Here is a 22,203-nt window from a genome sequence, read left to right on the forward strand (position 1 = left end):
AGCTTTTAACCGTAACTTATTACGATACAGCTGGACTATTTTGCATAACGATACCAAATTTTATTGTTATCATTAGTTTATTTTTCTAAGAAATTAGAAAGCTTCTCATTATCTATAACAATATCATCGATTGAAATGCAATGCATGCAATACAAAAGACACCCATGCACTGTTCGTTTCCTTTCAATGACAAGTGCGCGTTTTTGCAGTAACCATGTAAACATGTACCGGTATGATAGTGAGAGTGATCGAATGTGATTTTGGGCTAAGATTGTAAAGATGGGTCAATAAAGCCTGTAGGTTTCAGAAAGGTAGGTATGCCCACTAGGTTAAAGGTAAATATGGTATAGCCTTAGCATGATATGGGAGCAGAAAGTGGGAAGAACTAAACCAACGAGCTGTCTGAGGTTCAGCAGAGACCATACAATATTAGTATATGGTCTCTGGTTTCAGGCTACAATCGGACATTGAGCGTCCTGTTATTATGGGCTGGATCTAAGCTCAGAAATGCTTCTGTTTACAATATTGTCAACAAGAAATAGGGATACATACGTCTTGTGATATATATGGCAGCCGTTTCCGTGTTTTTATGGGGGGGTTTTTTGGAAGAAATTTGTTATTTTCCCTAATCACACAATCTCTCTGAGCTATAATTATAGACAACTTGATCTTATAAACAAATCGCGCATTATATTCAGGTCATATTCAGCATCAACATCGCCAGTTCTTGATTGGTTGTACAAAAACTGACAACCAAGTTAAACCGGAGACTGACCTGAGTGACAACCCAAGCTATCTGTTAGTAAAGTGTGTCTGTGTTTTTTGTTTTTATTAACCTCCTGACATCAATATTTGTTCAAAACGAAAGTTGTTAAAAATAAGGTAATTTACAAAGAGGCCAAACCTAGCTGCATAGGTAACTAGGGCTGGGACGGTTCCAAATTTTCTACCCGGGTACCCTACTCCCTATTACCTTACCTGGATACCCGTTATGCCAATTCCTGACATCAAATTTGTAAGAAATGGCAATATATTCTTCACCTCGGAGGCTAAAATTTCGAGTTTTTCAATATCTTAACCATGTATTATATTCAAAAAGTAGTGACTGTAAATTATGTCTAAATCTTCGAGGACAATATACTAGTAACCTTTTAATGATGAAAGAATAACATGTTATACATTGTTTAATCTATTAGTCACATGATTTTAACGGGTCCGGGTATTGAGACGGGTACCTGGGTCCAACTCATTACCCATCCATCCCGGGTATCCGGGTTACCCTTCCCAGCCCTACAGGTAACTGTTCCTGTTATTCATTAAAACTATGAGAATGTAACTTTGTATTACACTACTGTAATATATATATGTGATACCGATGGGTCTGATAAACAGTTCTTTACAGGTAGCCCATACCTACAGCACATCTGACATACCACTAGTCCCACATAGACTACAAGGCATCAGAGTAAGTTTTTACGTAACATATCCTCACTTTTTTCCCCCAAATATACCACATTTTTTTCATTTTTGTTGATTGTAAGTATTATATTTCATAATTTTCCACTAACCAGCACCAGTATAGGCTGGGGTTACTACACGGCTAGTGAATGATAGGTTTTATTAGCACACATGAAAAATAAGCGTAAAACGTGAGGTTTGAGAGCTAACTCTCATTCCTCATAACATTGCCAAGCAAACCTGCATTGACGCAGTCAGTTTGAAATCAGAGGCTATATAATAAGGTTATATGGTCTCCTGCTCGTGCTGATTAATGATGTGACATACATTGTCCAGTAGACCTGTACATCAGTAGAACTTTCTACTTGACTGGATGGTCTAGTCATTTCATACATGTACCCCATGATGTATCCTGGATTCGAAACCAAGTGCCCTGAGATGACAGGGAATTTGGGAAAAAGGTTTTATTGGGAAATCTCTGACCATAATTTGCTTTCTTACCTCAGTGATATCTTAATAATGCAACTAGCACGATAACATATTACTAAGCATTAAAACCATATCCTCTTTCGTAATCCCATTATCAGTAAAATACAAATATTTTAGCCTTATCATTACAAATTGTTACAAAATTTCTTTTCCAATATGCTAATTTTTACTCACGGTTGTCAAAGGTCCAAATGCCATTTGTTTTTTCAAGCCAAATACCAGTTGAACGGATGTAGATAAATCTCTCTGTACAAACTGATTACCGTATCCAGAACTTCTGTTTGCATCGTGTATATTATGGGTTCCTCTGTTAATGTTTCAGGATGTTTCTGTGTGCCCACTTTTCACGTGCCGTGGTGAGTCAGCTTCAGGCAAGATGTCATACAACAGCGCCACCCATCATGACAATAAGAGAAGGTACTTGCATGTCAGCCATTGTACAATCAGATCACATCCCGGAGCACACCAAAGACTAAAATTTCAGATCTAAAGCAACAGTATATTCCATTCGAGCCAAACTCCACACTAGGTGGCTTCTTCTACACAGCCCAGTGTCACACACAGCTGCCTGGTGTCTGTTAATAAAAGATTGCACAGAGAATGAACAAACCTCACAACCTGTAGCCAGTGTCTGGTCTTCTGTTGATGCATCACCCACAGCTCGGTTACAGTACCACTACATCTCTAATATCCTAAATATCCTTACTGATGCTGCGGTCACCAGAACTTGTACCTCAGTCTAATTATGCACGGCAGATATGATAACACAGAACACTGAAAATGTATGGAGTGTGAGCCTCAAGCTGATTGGTTGGAACATGTTGTTAACCTCAGAAATGAACTTTGATGGCATCAAAGTTTTTGGATTTTGTGTATGAATACATGTACTTATCTTGAAAACATTGTAAGAAATGGAACTCGAGATGGGAGTATGTAATATTGCATTTCATTAATATCTATCAGTGAAACTTTGATCAAATTATTTTTAGTGCGTTTCTCTAAACGGGCAGATTTAATTGCCATGACAGCATATGATGCCATGAGTTGCATCACCATGAAAAGGAAGTCTGCACAATATTGACCAGTCATTAATTGCTGAGCATATTTTCAATGCTAATAAACATCAGCTGAAGTTTGTTAACACCTAAAACGTCCTTTCACTGTTGTTTCCAATTGAAACATCTTGGCATCAAACTCCGCGAAGCAACTACAATTCATATGTTTATTTCTGAATTTTATCAGTGGCTAGAAAGTACTCTGTGTTCCAGTAAATGCTAAGTTTATTGGTACTATATAACATTATTGAGTTACACAGTGTCATAGCTATGAATGTACAGTTTGACCTGCCATTGTGTAGTATTGCCTGGCCATCTTATCCCTCATCAAGAGTCTTGGAATTAAACACCCCAAATTTCTCTGTGGTTATTATGGAAAACACTGATTGTCTCCCTTTAGCTATTTGAGTAACTTTAGCCAAATGTGATGATTAATTTTTCAGCTCGAAATATTCTCCTGAAGATGGTAGGAACATCAACAGATTATGGGTAGGTAAAACAGTAATAGAAGCAATGTATTTTATTATCCAAGTCTGATGCCCACAGAGATATCCTCTACGGGGTATTTCTTTTTACTTATCATTTACTTATAAGCTATTGGTCACTTGACAGAAGTATTCAAATGTTTAACAGAAATCATTATAGTTTAAACCATCTTTTCCTTGAAAACACATTTTCTGTTATTTCACTGCACCAAAACCAAGGCATAACATTCAAAATGATTAATAATCAGGTCAGATGTTACCACTGCACAGTAAAGTTACGATGTGACATCACTTTTTGACCATGTTTGCCGTATTCTTCTGAAGCTAAAACCTTTTACCACTTCACCATTTGAACAAGACAGGCCTTTCTTTCAACTTCGCATTCTGAAAATAAATTAAATCACAGAAACTGAATATTTTAATGCTGATTTCTCATTGATATATAATGACATAAAATCACTTGTTTTAACCTGTGTTTTTTCAAAGTGATCATTCTTGGTTAAAGTTAGAGCTAAAGTTAAAGTTAGCATGTGTGTAGTGCTGGAGTCGCTGTGTGAAATGGGGGGGCCTTGATCAGCTGAAGCGGCCTATTATTCGTTCACACCAGTATTTTAGGATCCCAGGTTCTCATCGATCCTCAGCACTGTGGGCGGTGGGGTAGCCTAGTGGTTTAAAGCGTTGGCTCGTCACGCCACATGGGTACAATGTGTGAAGCCCATTTCTGGTGTCCCCCGCCGTGATGTTGCTGGAATATTGCTAAAAGCGGCGTAAAACCCAACTCAGTCAGTCAGTCCTCAGCACTGTATTGCTACAATGCTGGCCTTGTGACCTACATCACATCAGCAGGTGGCTCTGCTGACTGAGTTTCCTGGTTGCAGTCCACTGTGAGTCCAGTGTATTATCATAGTTCACTGATGACAGATGTGGCTCAATTCACTCATATCGAACACTGCTTGTACGAGTCCCGCTAGGAATATTTGGTTGCCATGATATAGGTAGAATATTCCTTGCTATGGTGTAAAACAAACAAAAGGCTATATCCTATCCATAATTTTCGACAAAATAAATACCAAATTCTTCCTTGCAGGCCCAATTGTATGCCCAGTGTGTCGCGAGTGCGGAAGTCCCAGGATGAGCTGGCGGACCGAGGGATGAAGGACAGCTACTGGGAGGCCATCATCCCCCCTGGAGACGGATCTGACAGTGAGGGAACGTTATATCACTTTCCAGAAGGGTATTCGCTTCGGGCGGATAATGGAGGATCTCGATACTCTGGCAGGTTAGGCTCTTAAGGTTGACTCACACTCGTCACCTGTGAAGATCCGGGTTAGAATTGATCTTCCGTAAGCCATGCTTGTCGTTACCCTTGAAGGTCCGGGTTAGAATATTGATCTTCAGTAACCCATGCTTGTCGTAAGAGGATCAGATGGTCAGGCTCGCTGACTTGGTTGACACATGTCATTGGTTCCCAATTGTGCAGACTGATGCTCATGCTGGTAATCACTGGATTGTCTGGTCCAGACTCGATTATTTACAGACCGCCGCCATATAGCTGGAATATTGCTGAGTGTGGCGTAAAACTTAACTCACTCACTCACTCATGCTTGTCGTAAGAGGCAACTCACGGAATCGGGTGGCTAGACTGGCTGACTTGGTTGAACATGTCATAGTATCCCAAATGCGTAGATCAATGTTCATGCTGTTGATCACTGGATTGTCTGGCCCAGACTTGATTATTTACAGCCCGCCGCCAAATAATGGCTGGAATATTGCTGAGTGTGACAAGCGCAAAAACATGGCTTCGCAAAGAAAACACGACTTGAGGAGAAACCGAGCAATTTGTGGCCCACAGTCAATGAATGATCATAAAAAAAATCCCTTTTCATGTGAAAAGAATTCGTGTTGCAACTGCCAAACATCAGGGTATGAAACTTCCAAAAAATTCAGCCAGACCAAAGGGCTGTTTAGATGTATTACTTGCCAGCCCTGACCAAAACATACCTGCCCACAAAATATCTTCATATACAATACATATCTAAATTTTAACCTGACCGTTGGGCAGGTGAATTTGGGAATCTGGCAGTCCGACTGTTTAATGAGTCCGTGTTGAAAATAACCCGTTCCTGGAGGTCGGGCAAGTATTTCGAACACTGCGAACATACAAGTTTTATGATACATTATATGGCAATGGCAGCATTATAAGTTGTTCACTGGTCACGAGGGGGAGACATGGTGCTCAGGGAACATAAACAAACATCAAGGGTACATCAACCCATGCGCCCCGAGGGACCAGTGAACAACATATTTTTCTTACCGAACACCTTAATGTTAATTTTGAATTGTTTGAAGCACGGGTACAAATCTTTTTGTAGCCATCGCTAGATTTTGCTGACAAGAAAACAGATTTAGAGTTATCTCCCTTCCATCAATCTGCATTCGCAAAACATTGGTAATTTCCGTACATCATACGTTATTCGAGATAAAGAATTACTACCACGAAGTACAGAATGAGTTGCCATTGACAGCGGGGTACATTGAAATGTACCTCGCTTGTAATCAGGGTACTTTGAAAATAATAGAAGAGCACTCAGCCAATCAGAAAGCAACATTTATGTGTGAGGTAAGATAAATTACATATGTATCACAACTCAAACCTAAAGGTCACATGCAACCACAAAATCAAACACAATTAAAACACAATTATCACTTATTCATGACATATGATATACATTACTGATTATGAAAAAACATATAAACAAAATTATAAGCGTACAATCGCAAATCAAAAGTGCAATATTTTGTAATTGGTTTTACTTCCCTAGAAACGAAGCAGCCAGGATACCGAACCCAGTCAGAGCGGGTGGTGTGCACTCAAGTGTAACGGCTGGTTCATTTGCCGATGCCCTCACGGCTCATTGAGTGTGTACATATAGGGATGTTGGGTTTTGTAAATACATGCTGATTTTTTGTGTATAACATTTTGCAATCAACAGACATCATAACATGTCATGTGTACAAGTATCACACCTGCCTGTCTGTGTAATTACATAATGTGACAGAGACCGAACTCGGGCCATAAATCAATGCGTTTTGTTAATGGTGTATAGTCTGATAGGTGTTAAGTTCAAATTGCATGTGGTCAGTGATCGAAGGTGTGTATTGAATATTGTCATTAGAAGACAGGCAGGCAGACACATAGGTGTCAATAAAACAGACATTGAGTTTTGTGTGTGACAACGACATATCTATATCACAGTTAGAAATTCTGTCAATGCTAAATAATGACATTGCTTTTAAGTATCGAACTGAGAAAGTGACTTGGTAAGAAGAACGTGTGGTGAAATAGACTTATGAAATTATATAAACAGTTAAATCGGTAATCTGCTGTCATAACATATAAAAAGCTCGCCTGTGAAATATCAACAAAACATTAGAAAAATAGCTTACACCAAAGCCTTCACCGAGTATTCACCGCCAGCGAAGGTTTTCCGTCTTGAAATGTCGAACGCCTTACTGGTTGACACATAGCTGAGTAGATCTAGATCCTAACAAGGTTCTTTTATGTAATGAGTAGATTATTTACTATTTGTTTTGATTAGACTACTCCTGCTCACGACCTTATAGTCCGAACAACCCGCTTCCAAGCTGCGCGAACCTATTTCACTGCGCATGTGCTATGAGCGCAGCCCAGCACAGCGCAGCCCAGCTGTTGAAACCACTTTTTCCAAGCGCTTGGGGAAAAGTAGTGTATCGTTTGAACTCCGATTTCGCGCGGTTTTTTTCATCGCGTTATTTTTCAACTTTATAAGTTGAATTTGCATTTTTGATGATTTGTTTCGGTAAGTCCATACCGATAGGTATCAGAATCTGCAAAGTTGTGTTAAACGTTGCATGTGACCTCCAAGTATCACAATTTATTGCATAACGAAACAGCTCTTCCAAACCGCAATTTAAACCTAAATACCGCAATGTCGTGTCGTAATAGAGCGTGTAACTTTTTAAATAATTAAGGTGCTAGTTCGATCATAAACAGTTCTCAGTACGTCTATGTCATCTTTACCCTGTCCCAGACGATTGGGGTTATGTTTAGACTTGGTAAAATTGCTGGAAACCAGCATTCAACACATTGACAGCTGCAAACTTGTTCATGTTTCACAAGTAGAATTCTCTATCCCAAATGAAGAACGTGTTAAAAATGCATGGATTTATATCCTACCTTGTCATATCTGACTGTACACGGTGTTGACGCAGTAAGAACTGAGTGAGAACTACATAGACTTACTAACAACGAGTAGAACGTAATGAGAACTTTTAGAACCGTGTAGAAACGTACTATGAACATCTTCAGAACAATTCATTTTGTTTTTAACATATTTGCACAGAATAGCAACGAACGACATAATGTGGTCAAGTTAGGTCTGTCTGCGAACAGGTGGATGTGGTGGAAACTGTGTACAAACGTATTGCAATTGATACCCGACTGCACTACATCCGCACACATCCCCAGTAAGCTTGAAGTACGGCAATTCCGTTCGTAGTGCGGCAATCTCGTTTTAGGCATGTTGTCACTCTGTCCCTTTTTAGAACAGGTAGAACGTTGGACATGTGCAACATTCTGGAGCACCCTTCCGTCCCTAGTCCAACCGAGCCCGTAGATAAAGTTCTTAAACAGACTGTAAATAGGTGCCACTATGCCCAGTTTATTCGCACACAGTTCGAGCCCGATCCGACCATTTTTCAAGATCGTACTGAGAAGTAGTTCGGTGTGATGGGGGTATTAGTCCAAGGGCGGTGGGGTAGCTGAGTGGTTAAAGCATTCACTCGGCATGCCAAAGACCCGGGTTCAATTCCCCACATGGGTACAGTGTGTGAAACCCATTTCTGATTAGGGATGGGCATTGCAGAGAATTTTCATATTGTGTTATATTGCAATGCAAAAGCAGATATTCCGATATGTATTGCAATATATTGCAAGAATTTTCTTTTAAAAAAAAAAATACTTGTAATCAAGGTAATGCTTGATTTATAAAGCAAAAACACAACAAAATCACTATGCTTGATTAAGCTTTAATAAAAAATTTAATCATGACAAAATAAAAATGTAAATAATATTTGGCACAAATGAAACAAGGAAAAGGACAATTTAAAAAAACGGAAATATCCGAAGGTTTCTGAGTGTTACAAAGTTTTCTGAATGCATGTCAAAATAGCGGTTTTTGATCAGCGTATCGCAATATGAATCGTTTTCATATCTGAACCGGTAAATACCGATAAACCAGTTATATTGCACTGCCCTATTTCTGATGTCCCTCGCCGTGATATTGCTGGAATATTACTGAAAGAATATTACTGAAAGCAGCGGAAAACCATACTTCCTCACTCACTGTAATTGCAAGACTGGTGAAGCATGACCTTGACTTGTACGTTTCTTCTAACTAAGACTCTGGGTACATGGTAATTTGTACTGTTGCTAGGTGACCAGTGGTCAGGCAAGTGAGCTTGGTTGGGTAGCCTAGTGATTAAAGCATTCACTCATCACATAGGTACAATGTGTGCGGCCCATTTCTGGTGTTCCCCGCCATGATATTGCTGGAATATTGCTGAAAGTGACATAAAACCATACTCGCCCACACTTTGCAGCCAAAGCTTTAACCACTAGGCTACACCACCACCCTGCATGTTATCAGACGCCTACAAGCATGGATCGTTGCTTGAGTAACAATCACTTGATGGTCTGGTCCCGCCTTTCTTATTTACCAACTACTGATAAACAGATGGAATTCTTATTATTATGATATCAAAGAACAAAACAAATGCACAACAATTGTATCACGTTATCTTCAATTCTAAGATGCCTAGCGGTTAGAACAATCAAAAAAAAAATACATTATCAGACAATAAAGATATGATGAAGTAACAATTGAATGACGTTATCCCGTCACATTGCGCCATTCTAGTGTGCCCCCTCGTAATCAAACCATTTTACATTACGTCGCAATGTAAATGTAAGCGAGGTCACGATGTATGTCAGTTGTCATCGCCTCGTACAGCCTCCTAAACTAAACTACTCCGTTGCATCCCGTTTCTTGGTTTGCTGTTGCTTCAAGGAGCTAACATCACTGGTGGAAACATTACGTTTATGTTTTACGACGGTTAAAATGTGTCAATTCGACTCACAAGTTTTCAGCGACACGGTAACGTTTGCAATGTTTACATTCCCACAATGCAATCGTGGAATGTCGCTTGACAATCAGCTTCATCTGGATGTACTGATCTATACAGATGTACTTAAAATAATTCAGAGAAGATATTTAATCCGAACATCATCAAACTGTTATCATTTGGGTTTTTTAGGTCACCGACACCGTCATTTGTTTTCTGCCTTAAATTAATCGTAATTATCCTTAGAAAGTATTAAATTTGGCATCTTAGAAAAGAAATACAGTTCGCCTTACCACCATGTATAGTGTAATAAAACACACTTTCGCCCTGAACTATTATAACGTTAAAGCACTCGGACGCAACCGTCCTCGTAAAAAAATCAAATCATTTTTAACTTTATGGATTTCTTTTTTTTTCATATGTACTTGTTCAGAAATGATTGGAACATGAGTGAGTTAGCGAGTGAGTTTCGTTTTATGCTTTTTGCAATATTCCAGCAATATCAGAGGGACACCAGAAATAGGTTTCAAACATTGTACCAATGTGGAATCGAACCCGGGTCGTGGGCGTGGCTAGTGAATGCTTTAACTACTAGGCTACCCTGCTGCCCCTATTGGAATATGAATGCTGACAGTTTCTGTCTTTGTTGACATTTCTTTACTGATTCAAGTAAGCTATAGTGCCATGGTTGTATGTGATATTATGTTTGCCACAAAAGTGATGATAGTATGATGCATCCCAACTGGTAATTTCCAAGTGATACTTAAAATGATGAAATCTGTTTGTGATCAGATACAGTGTCACACTTAACCTGTTCCCTGTGAATCTGTACGACTTATTTTGCCTGTTTCAGGATGTATATGCTACACGCACTACAGTGACCCTTACGTTGACCCTGAGGACCATGCCCCAGTAGGAATTGTCACAGCTCTCGTAGACAGGATAGGTGAGTTGACTCCGTCGAGTTGTTTGATGATCTGGTGAATATTTGTGAATTGCATCTTAGTGATCATCTTTTCATGCTGTTGATGCCTGGATTGTCTGGTCCAGACTCGATTATTTACAAACTGCCGTCATATAGCTGGAATATTGCTGAGTGCGGCGTAAAACTAAACTAACTCACTCACTAGTAATGATCTTACAATTTATTTTTGAACGTTATCTCTCACTCACCTTTTTGTGTAAGCCGTGGTGGCTGAGTGGTCTAGGCGTCTGACTTTGTGGCAATTAGGTGCTTGACTCTGAGGGTGTGGGTTCAAATCTTGGGTGGGACTCAACCCAAAAAGTACTAGAATCTGTACTTTACTGAGAAAGTGTAATCCCAAATATAACATATGTTACGTTTGACTTTCTAAAATGGCATTGTGTATTTCATTACTGAGTTATACATGCGTCCTTTTGGGATGGCGATGGATTGTTTGTGTTGATGTTGCAGAGCTACACAACCATGTGGTGTCCCCTTACCATGACATCAAGATGACCGGTCACCTGACATGGGCTGGAACGTCTTCTATGGAGGCCACTATGAACCTCGAGCAGGTGGGTACAAAATGGCGGACTAGTATAGTGATGGAGCAGGTTAACTTCTTGGAGAGGCATTTTAGAAGTTGGGAAGTACAATTGAACAAACTTTATGCATAACAACTTCTTTTATTTTGTGAGTGTGACGTTTCGATACAGAAAAAAGATGTTGTTATCCCTAAAGTTAGTTCACTGATGTAGCAGGCTGTTGCACCATGGCAGACTATTTGGACATGTACAAATATGCTTTAAATCTATATGGGGACAGCTCTTACTGATTATGTATTGTAATTGGTAATACTGACAGCTTCGTTCTGCATGTTTGTTATTTTTCACAGGAAATAAACGACACATGGCAGAAGATACTCAGTGCCAGTTTCATAATGGTTGCAAGAGACCCAGTCACAAACAGGTAGGTACAAAACTAAACAAGTAGGTGTAAGTACTATGCTCAACAGGTAAGTAATGTTTGAAAGTAGCATTCTCAAGGTTATATGGAGGGGTATCAGTTACAGTGTGAGAGGAAACCCACATTTACCACTATTGTGAGAAATCAGCATGGATATAGAGCGGACCACAGCTGGATCAGTTACTGGGATTCGAACCCAGAATGTGATTCAGACTGGAAAGTGAATCATGTCACCTTTACTGCATTTGTGCTGGAGCACGTTCAGAATACAGCACCACAACTTCTTGTGTGCAATGATCTCTGTCGTAGGTCACATGTTACAGAGACTCGCAACCAGATTTTAGAGAATTGATCGGACGTGAACTTGCAACCTTTGGATTGTCCGCCTGTCAGCTAACTGACTCGGGCACATCCACACTGCTACACTAAGTGTATCTAGTAATGCCTAAGACTTTATGGAAATGAATCTAAAGGGTTGAATAGGTCAAGGTTAATTACAATTTATTACGAAGGTAACGGATAACATGGTGTCACGTGACATTTGTCTGTGGACACTTACAAGTCAGCCTGATGCCATATGGCACACTTGGCCCATCTGTAATCCACATGATACCAAGCGGTGTGGAGCAAGCTCATATGGCGTGAACTGAAAACAGCTACAGACATCAGGTATCAGAATGACATGGTATTCAGTAATTCCACAAGTGATTTTGTGATGGAAAAGTAGGTTGAAAAATGTTGTAGGGAACATTGTGAGTCCCATGCTGGGAATAGAACCATGGACCAACCAAGCCTTGTCCACATGACAAAGGTGGGCAACCCAGCAACAAGTTGACAAGGTAAGGATGTCCTCCATGGGATAGCTCCACAACATGCTACATGAGGATAATGTGGATCATTGTAAGGAACGTGGAAGGCTTAGCTTTCAAATCATTACTGAACAAATGTTGTGGTTAAGTGGACATCAAATCGCATGACTTTTGTTCTACTGATTGACTGTGAACCACAATGTTACTGAGGTCTTGCTGTTATGTGCATCACTTGAGGTCTTTGGTCAGTGATACAGCTGCTGTTCCAGGGCTGCTGTTGTCAACCGCCTTGTTCCAAATGGCCCGGAGGAGGAGGCTTTGTTCAGGAAGGGAGAAGGTGAGTGAGGGGTTACATTGGCAGGGTACATTAGAAGGGTGCTATGGTGGGGTACATTAGAAGGGTACATTGGGTACATTAGAAGGTACATTGGTGGGGTACATTAGAAGGGTCCATTGGTGGGGTACATTAGAAGGGTACATTAGCAGGGTACAGTGGCAGGGTACATTAGAAGGGTGCTATGGAGGGGTACATTGGCAGGGTACATTTGGGTACTGTATTAGCGGCCTACGGGAGGATGACCTACAGTGATGGGCCTACAGTCTTGGACTACATTGTTAGGTCTACATTTTAGTGGCCTACAGTTGTAACCTACAATGATTACAGCCAGTGGTTACATAAAGTGGTAGGCCTATTGTTTTGGCTCACAGTAGTCCTCCGTGGTCTGCTGTAGCGGTCGACATAGAGTCCACATTGGTGAGCCTACTCTGGCTGTGCCTATACTATTCAGCCCACATTGGCGAGCCTACTCTGGCTGTGCCTATACTATTCAGCCCACATTGGTGAGCCTACTCTGGCTGTGCCTATACTATTCAGCCTACATTGGTGAGCCTACTCTGGCTCTGCCTATACTATTCAGCCTACATTGGTGAGCCTACTCTGGTGAGTTGGCTGTGCCTATACCATTCAGCCTACATTGGTGAGCCTACTCTGGCTGTGCCTATACTATTCAGCCTACACTGGTGAGCTGGCTCTGCCAATACTAATCAGCCTTCATTGGTGAGCCTACTCTGGCTGTGCCTATACTATTCAGCCTACATTGGTGAGCCTACGCTGGTGAGCTGGCTGTGCCTATACTATTCAGCCTACATTGGTTAACCTACATTGGTGAGCTGGCTGTGCCTATACTATTCAGCCTACATTGGTGAGCCTACTCTGGCTGTGCCTATACTATTCAGCCTACATTGGTGAGCCTACTCTGGCTGTGCCTATACTATTCAGCCTACATTGGTGAGCCTACTCTGGCTCTGCCTATACTATTCAGCCTACATTGGTGAGCCTACTCTGGTGAGTTGGCTGTGCCTATACCATTCAGCCTACATTGGTGAGCCTACTCTGGCTGTGCCTATACTATTCAGCCTACACTGGTGAGCTGGCTCTGCCAATACTAATCAGCCTTCATTGGTGAGCCTACTCTGGCTGTGCCTATACTATTCAGCCTACATTGGTGAGCCTACGCTGGTGAGCTGGCTGTGCCTATACTATTCAGCCTACATTGGTTAACCTACATTGGTGAGCTGGCTGTGCTTATACTATTCAGCCTACATTGGTGAGCCTACTCTGGCTGTGCCTATACTATTCAGCCTACATTGGTGAGCCTACGTTGGTGAGCTAGCTGTGCCTATACTATTTAGCCTACATTGGTGAGCCTACTCTGGCTGTGCCTATACTATTCAGCCTACACTGGTGAGCTGGCTGTGCTTATACTATTCAGCCTACATTGGTGAGCCTACTCTGGCTGTGCCTATACTATTCAGCCTACATTGGTGAGCCTATGCTGGTGAGCTAGCTGTGCCTATACTATTTAGCCTACATTGGTGAGCCTACTCTGGCTGTGCCTATACTATTCAGCCTACACTGGTGAGCTGGCTGTGCTTATACTATTCAGCCTACATTGGTGAGCCTACATTGGTGAGCTGGCTGTGCCTATACTATTCAGCCTACATTGGTGAGCCTACACTGGTTCATGGGTCATCCGACATAGGTTGGTCCACAGTGGTGGAACTAAACTGATCATTTGATAAATTTCCGTCATGAATGTATGAGGTGTTAAGTCTAGCAAAATGTTACTTTGTTAATTGGTTTCTTGTTGTGTGATCCTTTGTGTTTGCATGACTTCTATTCTTCTTGCAGACAAAAATCTTTACGCTGCTTGCATGATATATCTGTATAACTTCCTAAGTAACCATTTTGTCCTGTTTTAGTTAACACTGAACCTTGGCCTGAAACTCTGAAAGTATATTTTGCCAGTGGGCAGTGGGGTAGCCTAGTGGTTAAAGCGTTCGCTCGTCATGCAGATGACCCAGGTTCGATTCCCCACATGGGTACAATGTATGAAGCCCATTTCTGGTGTCCACCGCTTTGATATTGCTGGAATATTGCTAAAAGAGGCATAAAATGAGACTCACTCACTCACTCACTCTTCCAGCTAGCAAGGTGCTTCGTCAAGAGGAGGCCAAGAAGATCTTGCTGAAGACACCACCCAGTGAGGAAGAGAGTCTTATTGTTCATGACTTGTTTCTACAAACTATTGACACTAAGTAAGTCTTTTCCCACACTCACACAACAGATGCTTGTTTAATATTTGCTCTTAAATTGTAGAATTCTTGGGCCTGTGTAGCCCTGTGGTCAATGGATCCCCATTCTCTCTGTGCAAAGTGCCAAACAATTTCATATATCACATTCACCCAGGGAGGCACTGGGCAGTGACCAGCACTTGAGTACCTGGGTCTGGTGAGATGGACATTAGTCTTGTGTCATGGAGTTGTGTATCCAAACAGGGAGATAACTCACATCAGGGGCAATAACTCAAATGGTTTTTGTTGTTACTGTGCTCAGCATTAAGGGGATGAAACAAAGACTGGTTGCCTTGGTTCTGGCAAACTTTGTTTTTGTTTGTTTGTTTGTTTGTTTAATGCTGACCTTGGCAATATGCCAGCTATACTATGTCAGTCTATAAATGATTGAATCTGGACCTAAATAATCCAGTGAAATACAGTGAAGCCCCGTTAGTCCGGACTCCGATAATCCGGATGTCTCGCCTCCCGGACGATTTTAGCTTGTTACCAATCTATGCCTTATTTATTTTGCCTCGATAATCCAGAAATAACAGTAGCTGTAACTAATCAGTAAAATAAACAATAAATTGCTTCACAGTCCAGACGCTGTAAGTCGTGTTCACGAACCATAACAACACCCCACGGCGATGTTTACTTAATTGTCCATAAACAATAAAAACTCGGTGTCATGGAGTTGACAAGATTAACTCTTGTTAACTTTTGAGAAATGTCTATTAAGGGTTGTTGTTTTAATTAGACATTAAAATCTCCCGACTGAAGATGCTGTACATTTACACTTTGATTGACACCACAATACAAAGACATTACCTCTCCTGTGCTGAGGAAGGACGTGATCAGACATGTCGGATCAACATGCGGATGTCACTCAGTAAAATTATTCATGTGATGAATTCAATGAGGAAGGTTAAACGAACACAAACAACAATGAAAGACTTTTTGCTATGACTATAGATTATTGTTGTGCTTGCTATTCATTGTTTTATAAGCTTAACATTAAATGCTTATTTGTTTTATCCGGATTCGTGTCGTTTTTGTAATAGTAAGGGAAGCAACTCTTACTTGAACTTGGGTCTTGATTCAGTAGTCCGGACTAATCGCAATCCGGATGAATTTGCTGAGAAACGCAACCGTCCGGATTAACGAAGCTTCACTGTATATCATAAGCGTGGATCACATGCCTCAAGCAAGTCGGCGTGCCTGACCACCAGGGCCCCTTTTCACAAAGCTCTCGTAAGCCTAAGATCTCGTAACTTTCCTCGTAGTAATCCTACCTCCTATACTGTAACATTGACTTACGATAGTCGTAGTACTACAAGAGCTTTATGAAACGGGGTCCAGATGCTGTTAGTTTCCTCAGTATGGCTTACTGAAGACCAGTTCTAACTCTTCAGGGGTGTTGTATACTATGTCTGAGAGGGGTATTTATGTTAAACTATTATACATCAGTGGGCATTCAGTATGAAACCCACACTGCTGCCAAAACAACTGAACTGGGAATGTTACCATTTCATTCTGAATGATTTCAAATGATCTTTTCATGTCTCACATGACGTAATAAACTAAAACGATTATTATTAAGTTGAATTAGTATATGGACATGCAGGGGAATCATCTCACTTCTTCCATGAGCTCAAATTTGTCCTTGACTTGTGTATGTTTTTCTACCTGTCAGAAAACATTATCATTACATATTTCAGTATTGACTGTTTACATGTTCCAGGGGAGGGACTTTCAAAGTTCGTGTCAAGCCCCCTGGTAGTGTCTGGATGGAGAAATCTTTGCTGAAAAACATGATTATGTGCCATCCTGAGGTATGCTGAACTGATTCCATGGGAACTCTTGTCTTCCACATGCACTAGGCTGTTGTGTTTGGGCGTTTGAATCAAACATGGAGCTGGTGTGTTTCAGCACCCTTGTTTTTCGCTGTTCCTGGCAATGTTTCATTTCACTCAAACTCAACAAATATTGATCAGTTGCTTCACTGCATGTTCTAACATGTTTACGCAACGCAAGGTGGGAGAATGTATAAATGTACTCATGTTCGTCCAACTTCTAAATGCTTTTCAAGAACTGAACTGATATATAGTACAACATGGGTAATTACCTTCATAATGCATGTCTTATTGTGGGTAATTATCTTGACTGATGATAATCATCTTCATAATTCATGATAATGTATGTTTCATAGGGTGAAACATGAAAAAAGATATACACAATAGGAACATTGAAACATTGTTCAAACATAGTAAAAACGTATATGAATGAAATATCCAGCTCATTAACCACTTGTTTGACCCTAAATGAATGCTAAATGTTTCAGCAAAGGAACATCCACCACAAGATATTTGGTGGTTTCCTGATGAGACAGGCGATGGAGGTGGCGTGGACTACTGCAGCACTGTACAGGTCAGTGGATCACTCCATACTCTGTTTATTACACAGTGTTTTGAAAGGGTGTATGGGACTGTAGGACCCTTGTAAATTTCTGGAACAGGAAATACGGAATTTACAAGGGTCTTACAGTCTCGTACACCCTTTCAAAACACTGTGTGATGAATTTATTACCCTTATGATCTTTTTATTTAGGTTATCTTTTAAAAAACAAACATTCAATCTTCGGCAAAATGAGACTCAAACCGTGTCGCCATGATTTTTCCTGAACGGTCGTAAAGGGAGATAACTCGAGATGACTTAGTTTATGATAAAAATGATTGAATTTGAGGTTTTGTAAAACGACAAGTAAAATACACAAGCATTTTAATTTGGGGGCATATTTATTGACACAAACAAATAAGAATTTGTGGCAACAACTTTACTACTCTGTTTATACTCATAATTGTAACTCTAAAATTTCGAAGCAATCAGCCGTTTGGCAGCCACATTCCACCTAAGGTCAAGGTCATTTGTACAACCTGTGTAGTGTGTCATGTGACAGATTTGACGAAATGTACAGTTCGTACAACCTGTCAAATCCGCCTACATGGTTTCGTATGCTTTGGCTTTTGACCAATCAGAAATCGACAAATTTATCTTAAGGGTAATAATATGACATGTATAGTGGGGAGCCAGGTGATGTGTTTAGCCATTGAGTAATTGACTATTTAACCTGGGTTTGAGTAGGTCCCCACAATCCATGACTGATCAAGAAACGACTGACTGATTTGGGTGGCCAGACCTGCTGACTGGCCACTGGTTCATGCATGGCGTCAGTATACCAGCTGATTGGATCATTGCTGCTGGTGTCAATCATTGACTGCCTTAAGGGAGAAAGTGCTTATAAATACATGTTAGGATTTCCATTCCAGCTGCAAGCGCCCAGTGCTGAAGGTTGTCGATGATATTGTGTTCAAGAAACCAGTGGAGATTGGCTCACTTCTCCTGCTGTCTTCCCAGGTAAGGCCAGAGCAGTTTTATTTCTTGTTTTACGGATTTTTGTCTTCAGAAAACCTAAAGGCAGGAGGGGAAAAAAAATCACCAGTCAAAGCGAAAACCCACATGAGTTTCCATGTTAACTCTTTTGGTTTGTTTATATCATTTAAAAATAAGTTGAGTGAGTTTAGGTTTCACACTGATTTCAAGAGTATTTCACTTGTATCACATTAACATTAGGATTTTATTTTTTGGGCGGGGAAAATTAATTTATTTATTTTTTCTTATTCTTGAAAAATATGACCGGCAGATCCGTAAAACAAGAAATAAAATATTGGTCTGGCCTAACGGAACTTTACCAGATTATTTGTCCCAAGTGAACTTGTTAACATCAGTCAAATGTCTTTCCACAGGGATACAGAGTTACAGGTGGTACTTGGTTCTGTATACAGGCCACACATGTAGGAGAAGTTAGGCAGTGTTGGTGAAACAAAGTAGATGGATAGCTGAGTATTTGGCGAGGTTGACTCCTGAGTTTCTAGAGCTTGTCCATCCTACAAACCCGTGAAGATCCGGGTTAGAATATTGATCTTCAGTGAGTGAGTGAGTGAGTGAGTTAAGTTTTATGCTGCACTCAGCAATATTCCAGCTATATGGTGGCGCCCCAGTTGTCCAGGCACCACAAACCTATCATGGGTTTGAATCACAGTTTGCCCTGTGCCGATTGTGTTTAGAGGTTTGTCATATCTTACCTGTGCTCATGGGTCCGCTGAAGTGGTTAAATTCTGGGACCTACGTTACATCAGGCTTTCCTCCCACATTAAGCAGACCCGCCACCATATACAGCCTGTTGTGTGGAAATACAGTCATCTCGACAGACTTTCAAAGTTCGTGTCAAGCTCTCTGGCAGTGTCTGAATGGAGAAAACTGTCTCTCTCTGTCTTGCAAATTTCTTCTATATTCATCGTAGCTTCCATTCTATTGAACCTCAGATAACTTGAAGAATTTGATTAGATCCCTATAACTTCGTCCAATAGTGTTCACTGTAACTGGAATACTGTTCTAGGCTTGGTTAAACCCAACCTACTCATACTTACAAGGGAATAATATTATTGTCCATACAATTAGGGTGATGGGGTGGACTAATGGCTAACGCGTTCTCACATCACGCTGAAGATCCAGGTTCGATTCACCACACGGATACAATGTGTGAAGCCCATTTCTGGTGTTCCGAGCGGTGATATTGCTGGAATATTGCTAAACGCAGTGTAAGCCTAAACTCACTCACTCACTCTGTATACCATTGTTTGATGTACATTAAAATAAACCCAAAATCAATAAAAAAAAGCCAACAACACTAAAAGTAGTCCTTAATTACATATTAGTGATGTCAATTTGTTGATGAAATATGACCTTTTGTCTCTGGCAGGTGGTGTACACTCACAAGTCCCTGATGCAGATTAAAGTTCATGCTGAGGTTTTAGATGTTGACACTGGAGTAAGGGAGACAACGAATGACTTTCATTTCACCTTTGACTCCCAGGATGAAAACCTGCCAAGAGTGATACCAAAATCCTATGCTGGTTCGTACAATATGATGATTTACTGAAGTGTATTCAGGAGTGAATAATTCTGACTTTTCAAGCTGAAATGTACCAAACTGTTTCTTATAAAAGTAAACATTTTATACTTCCATGCATCTCATAGATTTACTTACATATAGAAACAGTGCATTTGACCAGGTTAGAATTGGCCTTGTGACACATGTCATCGTGTCCCAATTATGTAGATCGATGTTCATGCTGTTGATCACTGGATTGTCTGGTCCAGACACAATTATTTGCAGACCACCGCCATATAGCTGGAATATTGCTGAGTATAAAGTTAAACAATGTATGCATGCAACCATGATGCTGATATGTGACCAGTTTTGTGTAATCTCGGAGTAGCCTATTTAGTAAATGTCCACGGAAGTATTGAATGAGGATGATGAAGAGTGTCCTGCTCATTGAAGCACGTGTCACATATGGTGTTTCCATTGGAAGGAGATTCATGGTAATCTGCTTCTACTGTGTGTGTCTGGTCCAGGATGTTTACAGGACACTGACATCTGGTTAAGCTGAAATATATCATACATATAGATACTGCTATTGTTTCCTTCATGTATTTCAGAGTTCATGCTTTATCTTGATGGGAAAAGACATTTTGAAAGCTGATGAAACAGATTGACTTGAAATGACAGCTCCCAGACTAATGGTACTGTGAGCCGTGGAACATCAAGGATTTGCTTAAATTTCACTGTATGGTCACCATGAACTGTGGAGAACTCCCTCAATGCCTTCGTTCTTTGTTAAATCTGTTTTCTGAAGCTGGACCTGAAACAGATGAAGATTTTCATTATGCTTTAAACAGTTTATCTGTGTCCACTGCTAAGTTCAACCACAGACAAGAGTCTCTAACTTTCCACATTGCATGGTAAACATGCATTCAACCACAATTCAACTATATGATGCTATGTAATATGTATTTTATAAAGGTAAACAATCATGTGTTTTGATAAAGAAAACAATTGTGTTACATGTGTAATCTGTCTATTCATAGTGATCAGAAATATTTGTTTGCAAATCTTTTACTGATATCAAAATATTTGCAAAACATGGACTATAGAATTGAAGTATTATTGATTGTATATGTCTAGTGAGAAACCCTCTCTTAATGCAGTAACTATGGAAACAGTCTCTAAAGGGAAACAACTCTCAAAAACTCACTGATCTAGCCAGTGCCATTTTAGATTTCCAACATATTCACCGGATGCCGGTTACTGTCAGTGACTCAACAAACTGGATTTCGGACCAGTTACTGAGAATCTCGTCAATAATATAAGGGGAATCTCTGTTAATGCTTGCAGATAATGCTGACTGAAATCTTTCACCTTACATGTTCGTATGTGGGTGTAAATGTCTAAATGTGCAATTATGTTCTTCAGTATGCAGCTGTTATATGTACATATTATGTTTGCATAGTACAATGATAAATTCCAGTTATGATGCTCAAACAGCACCAACCCTTACTTTGGAGGCAAATTGCATATAACTACAGTAACATATTTTTTTATAAAAAAAACCCCACCCAGATAGTAAATTGTAGATTTTGACGCAAACACTGTCCCGATTGGGTTCTAATTCTTGTATGAGTTAGGATATGCAGTGTCCTGTATTATGATGGGAAGGCACCATGATTTCATAGCTGCAGGGTCCATACAGTGTCCACACAGGGTCCATACAGTGTCCACACAGGGTCCATAGTGACCACACAGGGTCCATACAGTGTCCACACAAGGTCCACACAGGGTCCATACAGTGTGCACACAGTGTCCACACAGGGTCCACACAGGGTCCACATGATGTCATCATTATAGGCTCAGTGAATGATGCAGTTTAACATGATGCACTTCATTACTTTGAAAGGATCCATTTTTCCAGTTTGGTCTAATAGCAACATATCGGAATCATCAGCATTATTATAGATATAATACTTTAGGACAAGGCTGAAATCTGCTGAAGACAAGATCTATTCAAGGCCTAGTCTCTTTAACATTATTACTCGTCACGATATGGCTGAAATATTGCCGATGTGACGTTAAATAATAACTCACTCACTAACATTATTACACTTTGAAGTAAACTGAAAATGTGCCAGTTACATGCTTGCAGATTCTACTGGAAGGACATTTGTCAGTCACATTCAGTTCACCCCTGGACACTTTGTCTATACTAATGAACAGTTGAGTAGTATAATTGAAATAACAA

The 22,203-nt window shown here is 40.3% G+C and overlaps 1 protein-coding gene across 1 annotated transcript; it reads left to right on the forward strand.

Moving 5' to 3' along the window:
* The first annotated feature begins 208 nt into the window (after positions 1–208).
* Positions 209–21,989, forward strand: LOC124278993 (acyl-coenzyme A thioesterase 9, mitochondrial-like). The gene is given in 16 exon segments (XM_046714788.1): positions 209–311; positions 1,403–1,465; positions 2,270–2,364; positions 3,446–3,491; positions 4,575–4,677; positions 4,679–4,766; positions 10,503–10,595; positions 11,085–11,188; positions 11,509–11,582; positions 12,658–12,725; positions 14,875–14,986; positions 16,746–16,836; positions 17,346–17,431; positions 18,331–18,418; positions 19,824–19,977; positions 20,567–21,989. Coding segments are annotated over 14 exon segments (1,245 nt in total). The 5' UTR covers positions 209–311; positions 1,403–1,465; position 2,270; the 3' UTR covers positions 20,611–21,989.
* Positions 21,990–22,203: the final 214 nt, after the last annotated feature.

This window comes from Haliotis rubra, unplaced genomic scaffold (genome assembly GCF_003918875.1).
Source record: "Haliotis rubra isolate DU_JTF1 unplaced genomic scaffold, ASM391887v1 Scf1066, whole genome shotgun sequence".
Classification (NCBI taxonomy): domain Eukaryota; kingdom Metazoa; phylum Mollusca; class Gastropoda; order Lepetellida; family Haliotidae; genus Haliotis; species Haliotis rubra.